Below are 15,471 nucleotides of genomic sequence, written 5' to 3'. Positions count from 1 at the left end.
GGCGAGTGGTTCATGCACTCGACGAGTTGGACCCCCAGACAACATATCTTCGAGTTTTGGTGCTGGAATTGGTCTAGAATCATTACCTTAAACTGTTTTGGACTCATAAAACCTGTTTTTGATGTGGTAATGATGATGGTGGACCAATTTCAAAGTTATAATCAAAATTCCATGATTTTATGTGTTCATATAATTCTTGAAATTTTGATGATCATGTTCATGTTCTTATGAATTTAGAAGATGATAGGAATTATTTGCTGAATTGTTTAGAATTAATTCTTGATCATTTATGTGTTTTAATGGAGTCCATAATTTGTCCTCAAGTTATGGATATCCAAAGGTCACTTTTATTTAACACACACTTAAAACACATAAGTTACATGAAAATGAAGAGTCTTCATTTTTATGAACCTTTAATTCGTAAGTTATGAAATGAAAAGTCTTGGATGGTTACAAAAGATGAAGAGTCTTGTCCTTAAGTTATGGAGGTTCAAGAGTCACTTCATTAATAAATATAAATAAAGTGTAACCTTAATTAATTCCATAAGTTATAAAAATAAAGAAAAGTAATTCTTTTATTAGTTTAAAGTCTTCCATAACTTGTCCTCAAGTTATGGAACTTGAAGAGTTTTTGGATTAAAACTACTTTAAACACATAAATCATGGAATTAATTAGTTTTGAATAGTTTCAAAACTTTCCCTCAAGTTTTGGAATTTGGAAAAGTTTCACACACTTTAATAAACTTTAATTCCAACACTTAGAATTTTAAAAGTTAAAATTCAACACCTATACTATTTATAACATTAATGGTTAATTATTATATATATGTATAAGAACAAGTCGTTTTTACCGTTAGTAGGCCTCATTCACGAAGCCGGTCTATAAGGTGGGTATAAGGTTGTTGCCTATAAAATGGCGACTTAATGGGTGTCCACTCTCACCCACCGCTTGCTTGATCGGTGGAGGGTCGTTAGCCGAACGGGTAGAACAATGACTTTAAATTCTCATTAAAAGTATAATGAATATTATAAAGTAACTAAATATTTTTTATTTAATTCCCAATCTTAGTTACTTTAGGAAAAATGTGAATTTGGTGCTAGCCCATTGAATTCACACTTTGTACCTTACCAAGTCGTTGGTGGAGCGTGTGTGGTTAACCGGCACACTAACTTGGACTAGTAAGGATCACGAAGGGTGACTTAATGTTTGTCATAGATCAATGGAGCGTGTGTGGTTAACCGGCACATTGATTAGGTGATAATATTAAGGGTACCAAGTGAATTGGTATGGTTATTCACACCTTGTTTTGTGATCCTGGGCATCCCAGTCACAAAATTTGAGAGGGCACACTCGAGATTGAAACATGCCATTGAAAAGCTCAATGAATCTCAAAAGATCTAGGAATTTCAAATCCAATTAAAACCTAATAAATTATTTTGTTTTTCATGGTGGAAATTGGTGAATCGTCATTCGCCTACCTTCAAATATTTTATAGCTTGGATTACGGCATCCCTCTTCCAAATTATAAAATATTGTGTTGGGTCCTAGCCTTAATATTTCATATTGGGTGTTATATTAAGGACTTTGAATCAACTAACTTGATTTTCTCCCATTATAGATGTCTGGTTCAGACAACTATGATCTTCCCAAATCTCTTGAAGATGGTGTCCCTCAACATCATGCTTCACTTCCTCCACCTCCTCCAATTATTCTCCCTCACCCACAAGTTCTTGAAAAATTTAAAGTCACTCAATCCCTATTGGCAAGCATAGTCTATGTGTGCTCACATCTTGGAGATAAAGTCACATATTGACAAGCCGGGAGAGTTGGGTGTCAAAGTCTCGTGAAAGTTGGATGTTCAATCACTTTCTTAGTAACATAGTGAGTCTCTTTGGGACTACTATGAGGCAGACTATGACATGACCCTTAATGATGTTATCTATTTGCTTGGTGTTGTGGAACCAGCAATGATTTGGAACACCAGTAAAGCAAATTTGATTAAAAGAACAACTTCCCAAGTCTTAAATGGACATTGACAATGGTAGCATTGGATATCTAGAAAATGATTTCTCTTCCCAATGGAAAGGGATCGGCCATAGTCAACTCGGTTGACCAAATGGTAAAGAGAAAGGCTAAGTCTGAGATAGTCTCATGTGCCATTACCAAAGGGTCCATGTGTTTTGTTGCCAAAGGAAGGGGCATTGGTTGCGAAGTTGCCCTATTCACCTGAAAGGTCATAAGGTTGATCAAGTCAAGAGGTTTGACTCTACTTCGGGTAAAGTCCACTGTCTAACTCTATTAAGTTCCTATTTGGAGATTCTTATTACATAATGTGAATGGGTCACATGCTGATGTTTTTAAGAATCAAAGAAAAGATAGGAAGCTTAAAGTAAGTATATGTTGATTCTGATTGCAAAGGTGGGTTTCGATCGCATGGTTCGGCAATCAGAATTTTGAGTTGTTACTTAAGAGTTATAATATATTGCTTATGAATAGATAACAACAAGGTTTTCATGTGGATTGTAAGGATAAGTTTTTCCGCAAAGTTTTAAAATAAAAGAAAAAAGGGTTTTAATTTTATTTATTTTAAAAATATTCTTACAATGGCATCTGTGGAAAATTGTTGCTTATATGTTTCCAGTAATAGCAATATTGGAAAGTGGATTTGATTCTTTCATTTGTGATAGTGTCTGAATTTACCGAATGAAGAAAGTTTTTCATCACCCAAGTTTCAATTGGACAGAAACTTGGAATCATACAAGTTGTATTGTATGATGAATGAGAATTTTCATCTTTGAAAATTAAGACTAATTCTTTGATCACATGTATATGTGAGTCAATTGAAGGACTAAGGAATTAGGTACACTGGGTGTGCGCTGGTCAAGGTCCACCACAAAGATTGGTTTGTCATGATTTACTTATAAGGTTAAGTATAATTCTGTAACATTGGAAAGGTTACAATGTATGACAAAACAAATGAGAAGAATCAAATTAGGCAGAAAGATAAAAGTTTCTCAAATCTGAAAGGATGGGAGAGCACTTTAGTATCGTATTTCATGATCATCTTAATGATTATGAAACCATATCACAAATTCATACTCTAAGGACGTCTTAGTGTATTGTTATGGCTAAGAAGAGAGGTCATGAATTGTTGGACTGGTTAAAATCAAGAAGATGAGTCATACTTCGTTCCAAAACAATTCTTAGAGTCATACTCCAAGATTGTAGCTTTGAGTGACATAAAGGAAGATTTAATTAACACTAGTCAAATGTAAGAGTAAAATGTTTTCTACTCTTGTACATTTGAGATTGGTAAGTTGTGATGTCTTGGATGAGACAAAGACCAACTAAGATCAATTGTGTGAAGTGTTAGTCTTGATAAGAATCCGCATTGTCCCTTGAATATTTGTTTTGTCAAGGAATGGTTCTTGACTGGGGAAACTTATATGTCAAGGGGACAGTAGGAGCCTTAAAGATCCTGAAAGAGTTTCAAGATTTAATCAAGAGTAAAACCTATAATTTATCACTAGCACACAACTTAAGGTTTGCAACCTATCGTGTTGACATAATTCTTATTTCTGTACCTACTTCAAATAAGTTGAATTTGCATGTGAGTTATCAGAGTTCAACTTGGAAGCATTGGTAGGCCTTGTGCTACCAAGGTGACAAGAAACTAAGACTGAACAAGTTTAATCGATGTAAGGCTGAATTTGTCACTAATCTTATCTTGTGATTATGGTTTTGACAAATTCACATGGATAGGAACTCATACACTATGAAATCTAAGTGTCATAAGGTTTCTCTCTGATTCATGAAAATGATGGTGAGGAAACGCTTTCACTAAGTAGATTTTACGCAGATATCAATTGTGTTATTTGCATTTTCAAAAGTCGTTAGTGGAGCGCGTGTGGTTAACCGGCACACTAACATGGAGTTGTGAGAAATGGAAAATGCCTAAGCAATTGAGACTATGATTACGGCATCCCTTTTCATAGTCCTGAATATTGTTTAGACACACATGTGAGCTATCTAAGAAAGGGTGTATGAATCTAAATTTCAGAAGTCCAGCAAATTTCTGGAAATATGTCAGAGCTAGTGGGAGCATAAGTGTTATGCTGATAATCATCATGTTAGTGGGAGCATGATTATTACGTTTAGTGTTGCAAGTTAGCAATGTTAATTATAGAAACAAAGTTTCAATTCGTGAAGTTGCAGGGGTTGAAAAGTTGCTTTGCTATAATTAAGGGAGAGGAAATTATACTTCATTTCAATTGTAGAAGCTTAGATTGAGATTTTAATCATCTTTAGTCAAGGAAATATATATGAATTTTATGTTGGAATGGTTCAACTTGAAGAAATTCTATATATATTGCGTTTTCAAAATTCGATTATGATTACGGCATCCCTCTTCATAGTTAAATTTTGAAAATATGGCAAATAAAAGTTATTGTAGCAAAAGACTGGTCTGGTATCATGTCTTTATGTCAAACATCATGAATCGTGTCCCATATGCTTCGGATATAGGATCGATTGCATGTGCTATAATATTCATCTTTTCTAAATTTTCCAAATGCTTAAGGCATTGAGAAGGGAAAAATCTGGAACTGGATATGACTAAAGTGATTAAGCAATTGTCGAGGACAAATCTGAGGTTCGCCAAAGATTGGTTGCTCAGGGACAGTTGGAAGTATCATGTAAGTTGTCGGAAAGGACCATATTGACATATTCTGAAAAAAAGTAACTCTTGTTCGGAAGTGATAGTCAAAATGGGACTATGGAAATGTCTCCATAGGTGGAAGTTATTCAATCTATGTAAGATTAGAAAACCTTAATGCAAGAAGAATGTTCAAAGCAATATACTTTGAATATGAGACTTCCGTTCCATAGAAGTTGACCTTCTTTGGAATACTCTAAAATGACTGGTGACAAGGTTTTGGTGACTTTGTGCATAATCATTAGAAGAGGAACATTGCATAAAAGTTTAAAATCTAACAGTTTTTTTTGGTAAATGATAGGAATCGGGGATTCTCACATTTACAATAAGGATTTGGGATTGTGAAATGAGTATCATTGGAATCATGTTCAATTGATCTACATCACAATGTAAGGATCATAGACAAACATAGTGTGCATACTTGGAGTATGGCATAACTATTGTTTAGAAAAACAAAGTGTACATGCCAGGAGCATGGGAAAGCTATTGTTTTTATTCAAGTCCTAAGTTGATTGTTTGAAACATTATACAATGAATAATGTGTAATCAATATGGTGATAAATAAAAGGTGGTTCTATTTATATTCAAAATGGTTCTGAGACCATAGTGGATTCGATTATTATTGTGTTTCACTTTGCATGTTTTGACTTCCAAAATAGCTAGGTTATTCTTTCCGAATGACTAAGTTATTTAAACACTCCACAGTCGTTCATATGTTGGAAGTAGGTATGAATCAAGACTGTCATGAATCGAGTTTGTAGATGGCTAAATGGGTTTAGTCATAGCAATGGTTGCTACAACATTCATGAGTGCTCATAAGTTATGAGTATTGGAATAAACCCACGCTCACTTGTATCACTTCATGGAATTTATCTCGAGTGATCGTGAGACGGTAATATCATATAAATCTTCAAACCTAGAGATATGAGTTGTTACCTATGAGTTGGTTGTGCATTGATTGCACGTAAACGCATCAATAACTTGATGTTATAAAGCGTGCCTTTGTGTACAATTCAACAAGTAGTAGAACAAGCATATGAGCCGAAGTTTATCTGTTCCTTCTAGAAATAGAAGCGATATATGGGCCCCTCGATGATTTTGTTGTGACCAATGTACCGGCCGTTCAGAACTAAAATTGATGTGTTCGATTAAGTTCTTTGTCAAACAAATCGGAAATCGGGAAACAAACTGTTGGACAATAAGTACGACCTTGTTCCATGTATTTGTCCGGCTGATATCATGAGAACAGAGGATTATTTGATCACTTATCTAAAATGGCGCTTCATAGTTCAACGGAGTTTTCGAGAGCTACGATTGTTGGTTGGTTTCTGAAGTAACATATGCAAATATAGTTATTAGACTTATCCAAGTAGGAGTCTGTTGGATAAGGTGTCTAAGTCCATAACTTATTTGGTATATACTTGACCCGACCCGGCATGGTCCATTTGGGTTGCATCTCACCCGAACTATATATGGATAATTTTATGAGAGTTATACACATGTGTTTATTAATATATTATAAGTTATAATATATTAATATGAAGTTATGTTGTTTAATTAGTATTAGTCTTAAATTAATTATGAATTAATTTAGAGATTAAAAGGAAGACTAATTAGATTATGGGCTATTGGTTTTATATAGTGTGGGCTAACACTCATTTGTTAATGGGCTAGGATTATATGGAAGTCCATGGATGATCCATGGAGCTTTTAACCCATGGATCCTTGGAAAAGGAAAGGTCATGGGTTATTAGGGTTTCACCCTAATCATGTACACTATATAAGCATGCTTATGTTGCATGAAATGGCCACTAGTGTGACTAGTGTGACTAGTGTTACTAGAGTATGTGTGTTTGTGTGTGACCGATTTCTATGTGTGTAAACACTCTCTCAAAGTTTCCAAGAGTTTGTGGTGATTTGTGATTCCATTTGAGGCATTCACACTATTGGTGCTTGGCCCTCAAACTCCTTAGGAATTGAACTCATTATCAAAAGGTATGTAACCTCATCTAATTCTTTTATGTTTAAAAGTACCTCATGCCATGTTAGATAGGTTATGAACCTTGGAAAATTATTATTTTGCATGTATTTAGACAAACATAGATCCAAGGTTTATTAGGGTTGCATGCACACTTAGGAAGTGTTAGATTGCTCAAAACCCAACAGCAATTGCTATACCTTACATCCAGACCGAAAAGCCTAGTTCCCCGTAAACCATCCTCCTGGATGTTAACCAACTACGACTCCCAATACCAAAACCATCAATCATATGATAAGGCAGCCGAAAACACGAACAAACACAATACTATGAATCATGCGAACAAGACTGGCAGATATACAATACTCCATAATAACCACAAGATAACAAGATAACAAAATGGAAACATACCCGCAATTGCATTCGGATCTGCTTTGACCTCCTCTACTGTGAGCTGAAAGGCGCACCCCTGAGCCCTCGGAGGATCCGTTCCACCCTGGCCCCCACCAGTAGTCCTCAAAGTGGCCGGTGCTGGAACCTGCACTGGCCTGGAAACTAGTTGTGGACACTTGGCCCTCATGTGGCCAACCTGATGGCACTGATATCAAATCCTCATATCCTGAACTGGGGCTGACTGACGGCAATCCCTCGCATAATGCCCCACTCTCCCGCACTTGCGGCACGCACCACCAGACCTACAAACTCCAGTATGACCCTTCCCACGCTTCTCACAAGTGCGGCCGCTCTGACTGTCCAACCCGGAATCAACGGTCTTGGACTGTTTCGGCGCCGGTTGCGACTGCATCGGGGACTGCCTCTGCTTTCTCAACTGTAACTCAATCTCCAACTCACGCCACCGAGCGGCCTCCTGCAACTCCAGTAAGGTCTCGCACCTCTACGTAGACACAAACTACCTGATATCCCTCTTGAGCATACTAAGATATGGGGACATTTGAGCCTGCTCTGAAGCAAAATTGGGGCAAAACATTGACCTCTCCATGAACATCCTGGTGATCTCCGTCACCGACTCTGAACCCTGCTTCAACTCCAAGAACTCTTGAGCCAACCTCTCTCTCTCAACTCTCGGAACATATCGAGTATTGAACATCTCCTGGAACTGATCCCATGTAACTGCAGCCCATTGCGCATCAGAATACGATCCCGTAGTCAACCTCCACCAATCCTTTGCGCTGAGCCATAAAAGGTTCAAAGCACACCACACCCTCTAATCCACAGGGCATGAACACGTGAAGAAACAACCCTCCATGTCCGACAACCACCTCATAGCAACGATCGGATCCTAAACTCCATCAAAATTAGGGGGCTTCGTATTATCGAAGTCCCGATACTGAAAACCTCGACTAGTTCCTCCCCCTGCCACTAATACAACCGTTGTAGCTGTCATGGCAGCTGCCTCCGCAAGAGATGCATAGCGCTCATCAAAGTACTCAACCATGGCGGTCTTGATCGACCCAAACATCTCTGACAACTCAGCCCGGAACATAGCAGCAACCTCATCATGCAGGATCCCATGAATCCTAGCATCCAACTCATCTGTACTCATATGACCAATGACCTCGGGTAGTACTGGTCCATCCTGACCACCCTCTCCTGATCCCGATCCCGAACCGGATCCTGCACCGAGACGTCTCGTAATCGCCATACTGAAAATACGCCACAAGAATATTAGGCATTCCTCATAATAATCTCGAGAACTAGCTCCCAACAAAACCCTAGGGGTTGTGACTTCCTTGATACGTGTATGGGTCCTGTGCTTTCAGTAGTACGGGCCCATACTACCTTCCACACCTACCTATATTTGTATTAAGTATTATCGCAACACCCTAACAATAGCATATACATAACGAACACTCGACTCTTAGAGGAGCACCACTATCCCATAACCGACCCACCGGTCTCACGCAATCCTCCCATCTATGAAATTTCCACCAACCATGCAGCACTAGTGTATTCTAGTCATACATAACGCTGGACCCTATAGACTTTCGAATATCCAATCCTACCCTAAGCTCCCAATCATACAAGAACAGAACATAAGGCCAAATCAAACATTCTCAGGCTATAAGATTTTAATTATGTATAACCATGATGCATACACTAAATAACTACAGTAATGATGTCAATTTCATACAAAGGAAAACCTAGGCTAACAGGCATCATATAATCAAGCAATTCTATCATGCAATTCCTGAAGATCCCTAGCCTAGTACTAGCATGTTGTTCTAACATATCACATAATCAAACAACTTGTATGGTATTTTGGTGTCTACTAACTGGCTCCGGCTGATCGTACCCTCTGCGTCCTCCTTTACTTATTTCAAAAAACCTTTTGAAAACCAATTTATTAAAACATTTTTGAAAACCTTTCCTTGATTTGAGACTGGATTCACACAAATGTTCCTCCAATTCACTCAAACCAAGGCTCTAATACCAACTTGTAACACCCATAAAACTCGAGCCAAATTAAAACATTTTAATTCATTTAAAACCAATAAGTTCATACAGTTGTTTTCAAAATAGTTAAACATTAGAGAATCTCCTAGAACCATATCATAAAAATCATAAACATGAGGAGCGGTACGATCACGCCTTCGCCTTGCCACGGTCTCCTGAAGTACCTGAAACAATACACTGAAACTGTAAGCCCGAAAGCTTAGTGAGTTAACCCCAAAATACCTACCACAATAACATACACATATCATATAATATCAAAAACAAAACAACCATGCATATCAAGTTTGCGGTGTGGCTGGTCCGCCTACCCCAGGCCTTCAGCCCACCCGGTCCACTCTCTCTTCGAGTCTACAGTATGACTAGTCTGCCTGCTCCGGGCCTTCAGTCCACCTGGTCCACTCTCTGAGTCTACGGTATGACTGGTCCGCCCGCACCGGGCCTTCAGTCGGTCTGGTCCACTCTCCGAGCCTCGACACGTCTAGTCCGCCCTCTTAGGGCCTTCAGCATATCCGGACCACTCGCCGGGCCTTCGGCCTAACCGGTCCGCCCTGGGTATGTTGGCCTACAGCATAAAGCAGGACCCGCCTCAAACCAACCCTAGTCCAAACAACCATGTGCACATAAACATATAATCATATAACAATTCATATCCAATCAAACCGATCTAGCAAATCACATATCATAACAACATCTTAACCAGGATACCGACCTAACCGGTCACTAACATAGCATCATCCTATAAACTAGGATACCGACCTTAACCAGGTCTCAACATACACCATCCAATATACCAGGATAACGACCTTAACTAGGTCTCGAACATACACCATCCTAATAACCAGGATACAAACATAGCAAGCAATAACATATCAAACAGATACCCGGATTTCAATCCGATAAAAGGGTCGGCCTTGGTGCCATAGACCCTATTGATATAGTGAGGATAACTCACCTACTATAGCTGACTGAAGAGATAAGATCATGCTGCTCCGACCTCCGACGCGAACTCCGCCATGGAACACTACCAATTAACCAAATCCAATAATTACCAAAGTACCCTTGGAAGTCAAACTGGTCAGCCCTTGGTCCAAGTCAAAGTCCTCAGTCAAAGTCAACCTTCCTGGTTGACCCTACTTGCCGAGTCCACCCGTTGACTCGTCGAGTCCCTATACTCAGAAACTCCCAATCACGACTCAACTCGCCGAGTCACCCCAAGACTCGCCGAGTCCAACGATCTTCGAGTCTCATCCTGCTCAACACACCGAGTTGTCCCTCAACTCAACGAGACACAACTTAACCAGAAAGGGCTAGGGTTCCACAACCAGGCTCGCCGAGTCCAAGGCTATCTTCAACAGACTCGTCGAGTCGTTCTTCCAACTCGCCGAGTCCACACATGACATCTTCATTCAGACGATTACAGGCCATTCCATTGCTTCCAATACATATATCTGGACTCCTAGGGCCAGATTCACACGTAAAGTTTCCAAATTTATGTGCATGCAAGGCTCAACAAGCTCCAACCAAGCTACAAGAAGGTTTTGGGACAAAGGCACTCTCAAACAAGCCCAAAGATGGATGCTTTCTGCCCTTATGGCTCCAATACAACCTAGATCTAAAGTTGCAACCTCAGATCCAACCTCTAAACCCGAAATGGATCCCAACCAAGCTAAAGAATCCCCAAAACAACCACCATGGTTGACAATAAGGAAAAAGGCTTAAGGCAGTGGCTTCTTACCCCAAAGATGAGTCTAAACTGATGTAGACTTCAGATCCACAAGCCCTCTTGATGCTATCCTCAATTTCCTCCAACTTCTCTTCACAAATTTCTCCTTCCAAGCTTCAATCTTCTCAACAATGGAGCCTCTCACGATTTAGGGTTTCTCTCAGAATACTCAGAGAAGATAGAGGCTGAAATGAAGGCATATCATTCTTTAAATATGGTACAAACCCTGAAAATTAGGGTTTCTTATTCCAGCACCGACTCGCCGAGTCTAGCCTCCGACTCGCCGAGTCGGGTTACTTATTCACGCGATCCATTCTCGACTCGACTCGCCAAGTTACCTTTCCAACTCGCTGAATTCAAACCTCCATTTACACTTTACACCCCCGATCTCTTGCTTTGGAACTTGGGATGTTATAAGACTTTCCATTATAAACCTGGCTTTCTGCCTTAGACAAAGCGGTTGTATTATCACAAAGGATAAAAATAGGTGTTATCGGTTTAGACCACAAAGGAATCTCATAGAATAAATTCCTTATCCACTCTGCTTCTTTACCAGCAACTACTAAAGCAACAAACTCAGATTCCATTGTCGAGTTTGTAATGCAATCTTGCTTCTTGGAAACCCAAGAAATGGACCCTCCCCCAAGCAAAAATACCCAACCAGAAGTTGAGGAATGGTCCTCCATGTTTGTTATCCAACCTACGTTCTAATGACCTTCTAAAATTGAAGGACTCCCCAAGTAACTCAAACCATAATCCATGGTTCCCATGAGATACTTAAACACTCTATTTACTGCTTGCTAATGTTGAGCACGAGGATTACTAGTGTACCTGCTCAATTTACCCACAACAAAACCAATATCGGGTCTGGTACTTGTTACGACATACATCAGGCTACCAATAGCCTTAGAGTCTTCCAACTATGAAATAGGAACACCATTATTTGACATTAGTTTCACACTTGGATTCATAGGAGTACTCACGGGAGAACAATGGGTAAAATTAAACCACTTGAGAATTTTCTCAATATAATGATTTTGAGTTATTACCAAACTTTTGTTCATCCTTTTAATTCTTATTCCAAGAATTACATCAACCTCTCCTAAATCTTTCATGGAAAACTTGGATGATAACAATTTCTTGTTTCATCCACTTGATTTTGGTCAGTACCAAAGATCAACATGTCATCTACATATAAGTAAATGATCACTCCAGCTCTGGTAGCATCATCAAATCTATTATAAACACATTTGTCACATTGGCTTGTCTTGAAACCAGAAGACAAAATAACCTCATCAAATTGTTTATTCCATTGTTTATTGGCTTGTTTCAACCTATACAAAGATTTGACACGTTTACAAACCATATGCTCTTTTACCGGGCATAATGAAACCTTCTGGTTGTTTCATGTAAACTTGCTTGTCAAGATCACTATTTAAAAAATCTGTTTTCACATCCATTTGGTGAATAACCAAATTGTGGATACTTGTCAAGCCAATGAACAATATAATAGTAGAAATACGTGCAACCAGAGCATACGTATCAAAATAGTCAACACCGAGTTTTTGTCTAAAACCTTGAATGACTAACCGGGATTTGAAATTGTCAATAGTCCTAGAAAGATTTATTTTCTTTTTGAAAAGCCAGTTGCAACCAAGTGGTTTAGAACCTGGAGGCCAATCAGACAACACCCATGTGTTGTTCTCAAGAATTGATGACATTTCATCATCAATTGGTTCCTTCCAAAAGGCACTATCACGAGACTCCATGGCCTCTTGATATTTCTTAGGATCATCTTCAATACTATAGCAATAAGAGTATCCAAGATTAATTTCATCCCTTGAACCTTCCACCAAATACACTTGGAAGTCGGATCCAATTTTTTTCGCAATTTGGCCTATTTTTCTTCTACTAAGCTCTTGTGATTCTTTTACTTTACCACCATCTTGACTTTCTGAATTTTGCACTTTATTAGTACCAAAAGTCATATCCTTAGGCCTTTGAATTCATGAAAAATGCATCTCATCAAAAATTGCATCCCGTGACTCGATAACAGTGTTAATCGAAATCGAATCATTAGGTTTTGTTACATAAAACCTATATGACTAGGAATGTTCAGCATATCCAATGAATATTCAATCAATTCCATGTTCTCCCAAAATTTTCTTTTTTGGGCTCGGTGAGTTTTACAACTGTCCGACATCCCCAAACCTGAAAATAACTCAAATTCGGCTTTTTCTTGAACCAAAATTCATATGGGACTGTTTTTTTCCTTTTATTTGGAACCCTATTTAATAAATAGTAGGTCATTAACATGGCCTCTCCCCAGAATCCTTCACTCAATCCCGAGTATGACAACATCGAGTTTACCATTTCCTTTAAAACTCGATTTTTTCGTTCAGCAATACCATTTTGTTAGGGTGTGTAAGGTGTCGTGGTCTCATGAATGATACCCACTGATTGGAAGTATATGGGATCCATATATTCACCTCCCCTATCAGTCCTAAGACATTTAACCGGAATGCCCAATTGCAATTCCACCTCGGTTTTGTATATTTTGAATTTATCTAAGGTTTCATCATTAGAATGTAACAAATACACATAGCAAAATCGAGTGCAGTCATCAATAAAAGTGACTACATACTTTTAATTTCCCAAAGAAGGAGTGGAGTGAAAATCACACAGGTCACTATGTACAAGTTCTAAAACAGATGAATTTCTAGTAACACTAGGAAATGGCTGTTTTGTCACTTTTATAAGCAAGCATGTTTTACATTTATCAGACGTCATATCAAAGACTGGAATTAATCCATCTTTTGACATCACATGCATCCTTCTAAAGTTGACATGACCTAATCTTACATGCCAAAACACAGATTTATCAACATTAGAAGTAGAAGATACAAATGCAGAATTTTGAACAGGTAATAATTTGTCAACAATATTTAAACGAAAATTCTATTATTTAAATATCCAAAGCCAATAAACATTCCACCCTTAGATAAAATAAACTTATCCGACTCAATAACTTGTTTAAAATCATTAGAATTCAAACAACTAGAATTAACAAGATTCTTGCGAATCTTGGGAACAAACAAAAAATCAAACAACTTAATTGTCTTTCCAGAAGTAAATTCAAAACACACGACACCTAAACCACAAATAGGAATAAAAGAATTGTCTCCCATTTTTAGCACCAACCCATCTTCAAGCGGAGTTAATGTTTCAAACATCCATTTATCTTTGCATGCATGGTTCGTTGCCCCGAAGTCGATCCACCAAGCAACATCATCATCATGTACATAGAATGATTCGAGAATGAATGAAACATAGTAAACATAAGTCTGATTAGAATCATCAAAGTTAGTAAAAAACTAACCTCCTTTAACTTGGCCCGAAGACACATTTACTTTCCATTGGCTCCACTGTTTCCAACATCAGTGTTGCCTAAATTCACACGACAATCACGCTTACAATGCCCAACTTGATTGCACCTCCAACAAACCAAATCATTTCTCTTTTTGTTGGAGTTTTTTTGGACATGTTCATGCATATGTTTTCCATGTCCTTTGTGGTTTTGGCTCCTTGTTTTGTTTTCAAACATATGAACCGAGGGCTATCCAGATTCAACTTTTCCTTTGGGTTTTTTTAGATTTGTCACTTTCCTTCACACAAATAGATTCTTCAATACGAATGTGACTAGCAAGTTGAACCAAAGAAAGTTCCTCCTTTTGATGTTTCAAGTTGTGTTTGAAGTTTTTCCAGAATGGAGGCAGCTTGTCAATGATGGTTGACATAGTAATGTATTCATCCATATTCATATGACGCAGTTTAAACTGACCGAATATGCCAAGGAGTTCATTGTATTGTTCAGTAACAAACCTTGAATTGTCCATCTTATAATTTTTAAATTCATTAACTAGAAACTTCTTTCCAGAAGCATCCTCGGTGATATATTTCAATTTAGTGCTGTCCCAAAACTCCTTGGTACAGAAGGCTTCACTATGGATGTCAAATAAAGCATCAGACATACCGTTCAAAATGTGACCTTTATAGATGTAGTCATTGTTGTCCCACTTATGTATCCTCCTTATCTCTTCAATTGTCTCAGCAGCACCTTCTTCAGCCTCCGTTGGTCTTGGAGTAGTCAGCACGTATGCTGCTTTTAGAGTAGTTAGCATGAAGTTTATCTTCTTCTTCCAACACCTGAAGTTGACACCTTCGAACTTCTCTAGCTTGGCAAACTTAATGGTCATCTCGCGGATTGATTCAATCATCTCCAGGAACAGAGAATATCAGTTCGAATGTTAGAACAAGTAGAGTTTGTAGTGGAGATCTGGATACCAAATTGGATCGTGAGAACACTTTCCGAATTGATATTTCTACCTTATGCCTAGGTTGCAAGAAATGCAGCCTAGGATGATCCAAGTCAACACTTACGATTCTAGGCACAAAAATCATAAGCCAAATTGCTAGAAAGATTTTGCGAAAGTTTAAAGAAAATGAGAGCTAATGTTCGTGTGTGTCTTCTCAAAAGGAAGAGTCGTTTATATAATAAATGATATTAGGGTTTCATTAGG

General features: G+C 38.3%; 1 protein-coding gene across 1 annotated transcript; it reads right to left on the bottom strand.

Moving 5' to 3' along the window:
• Positions 1–14,517: 14,517 nt before the first annotated feature.
• LOC111908690 (uncharacterized) lies at positions 14,518–15,147 on the bottom strand. Its single transcript, XM_023904490.1, has one exon. It carries the CDS (start codon positions 15,145–15,147, stop codon positions 14,518–14,520), a length of 630 nt encoding a protein of 209 aa, XP_023760258.1.
• Between the last annotated feature and the right edge of the window lie 324 nt (positions 15,148–15,471).

Source organism: Lactuca sativa, chromosome 5, assembly GCF_002870075.4.
Source record: "Lactuca sativa cultivar Salinas chromosome 5, Lsat_Salinas_v11, whole genome shotgun sequence".
Taxonomy (NCBI): Eukaryota; Viridiplantae; Streptophyta; class Magnoliopsida; order Asterales; family Asteraceae; genus Lactuca; species Lactuca sativa.
Note: the sequence above shows the minus strand (reverse complement) of the source record. Positions and strands in the feature narration are given on the sequence as shown.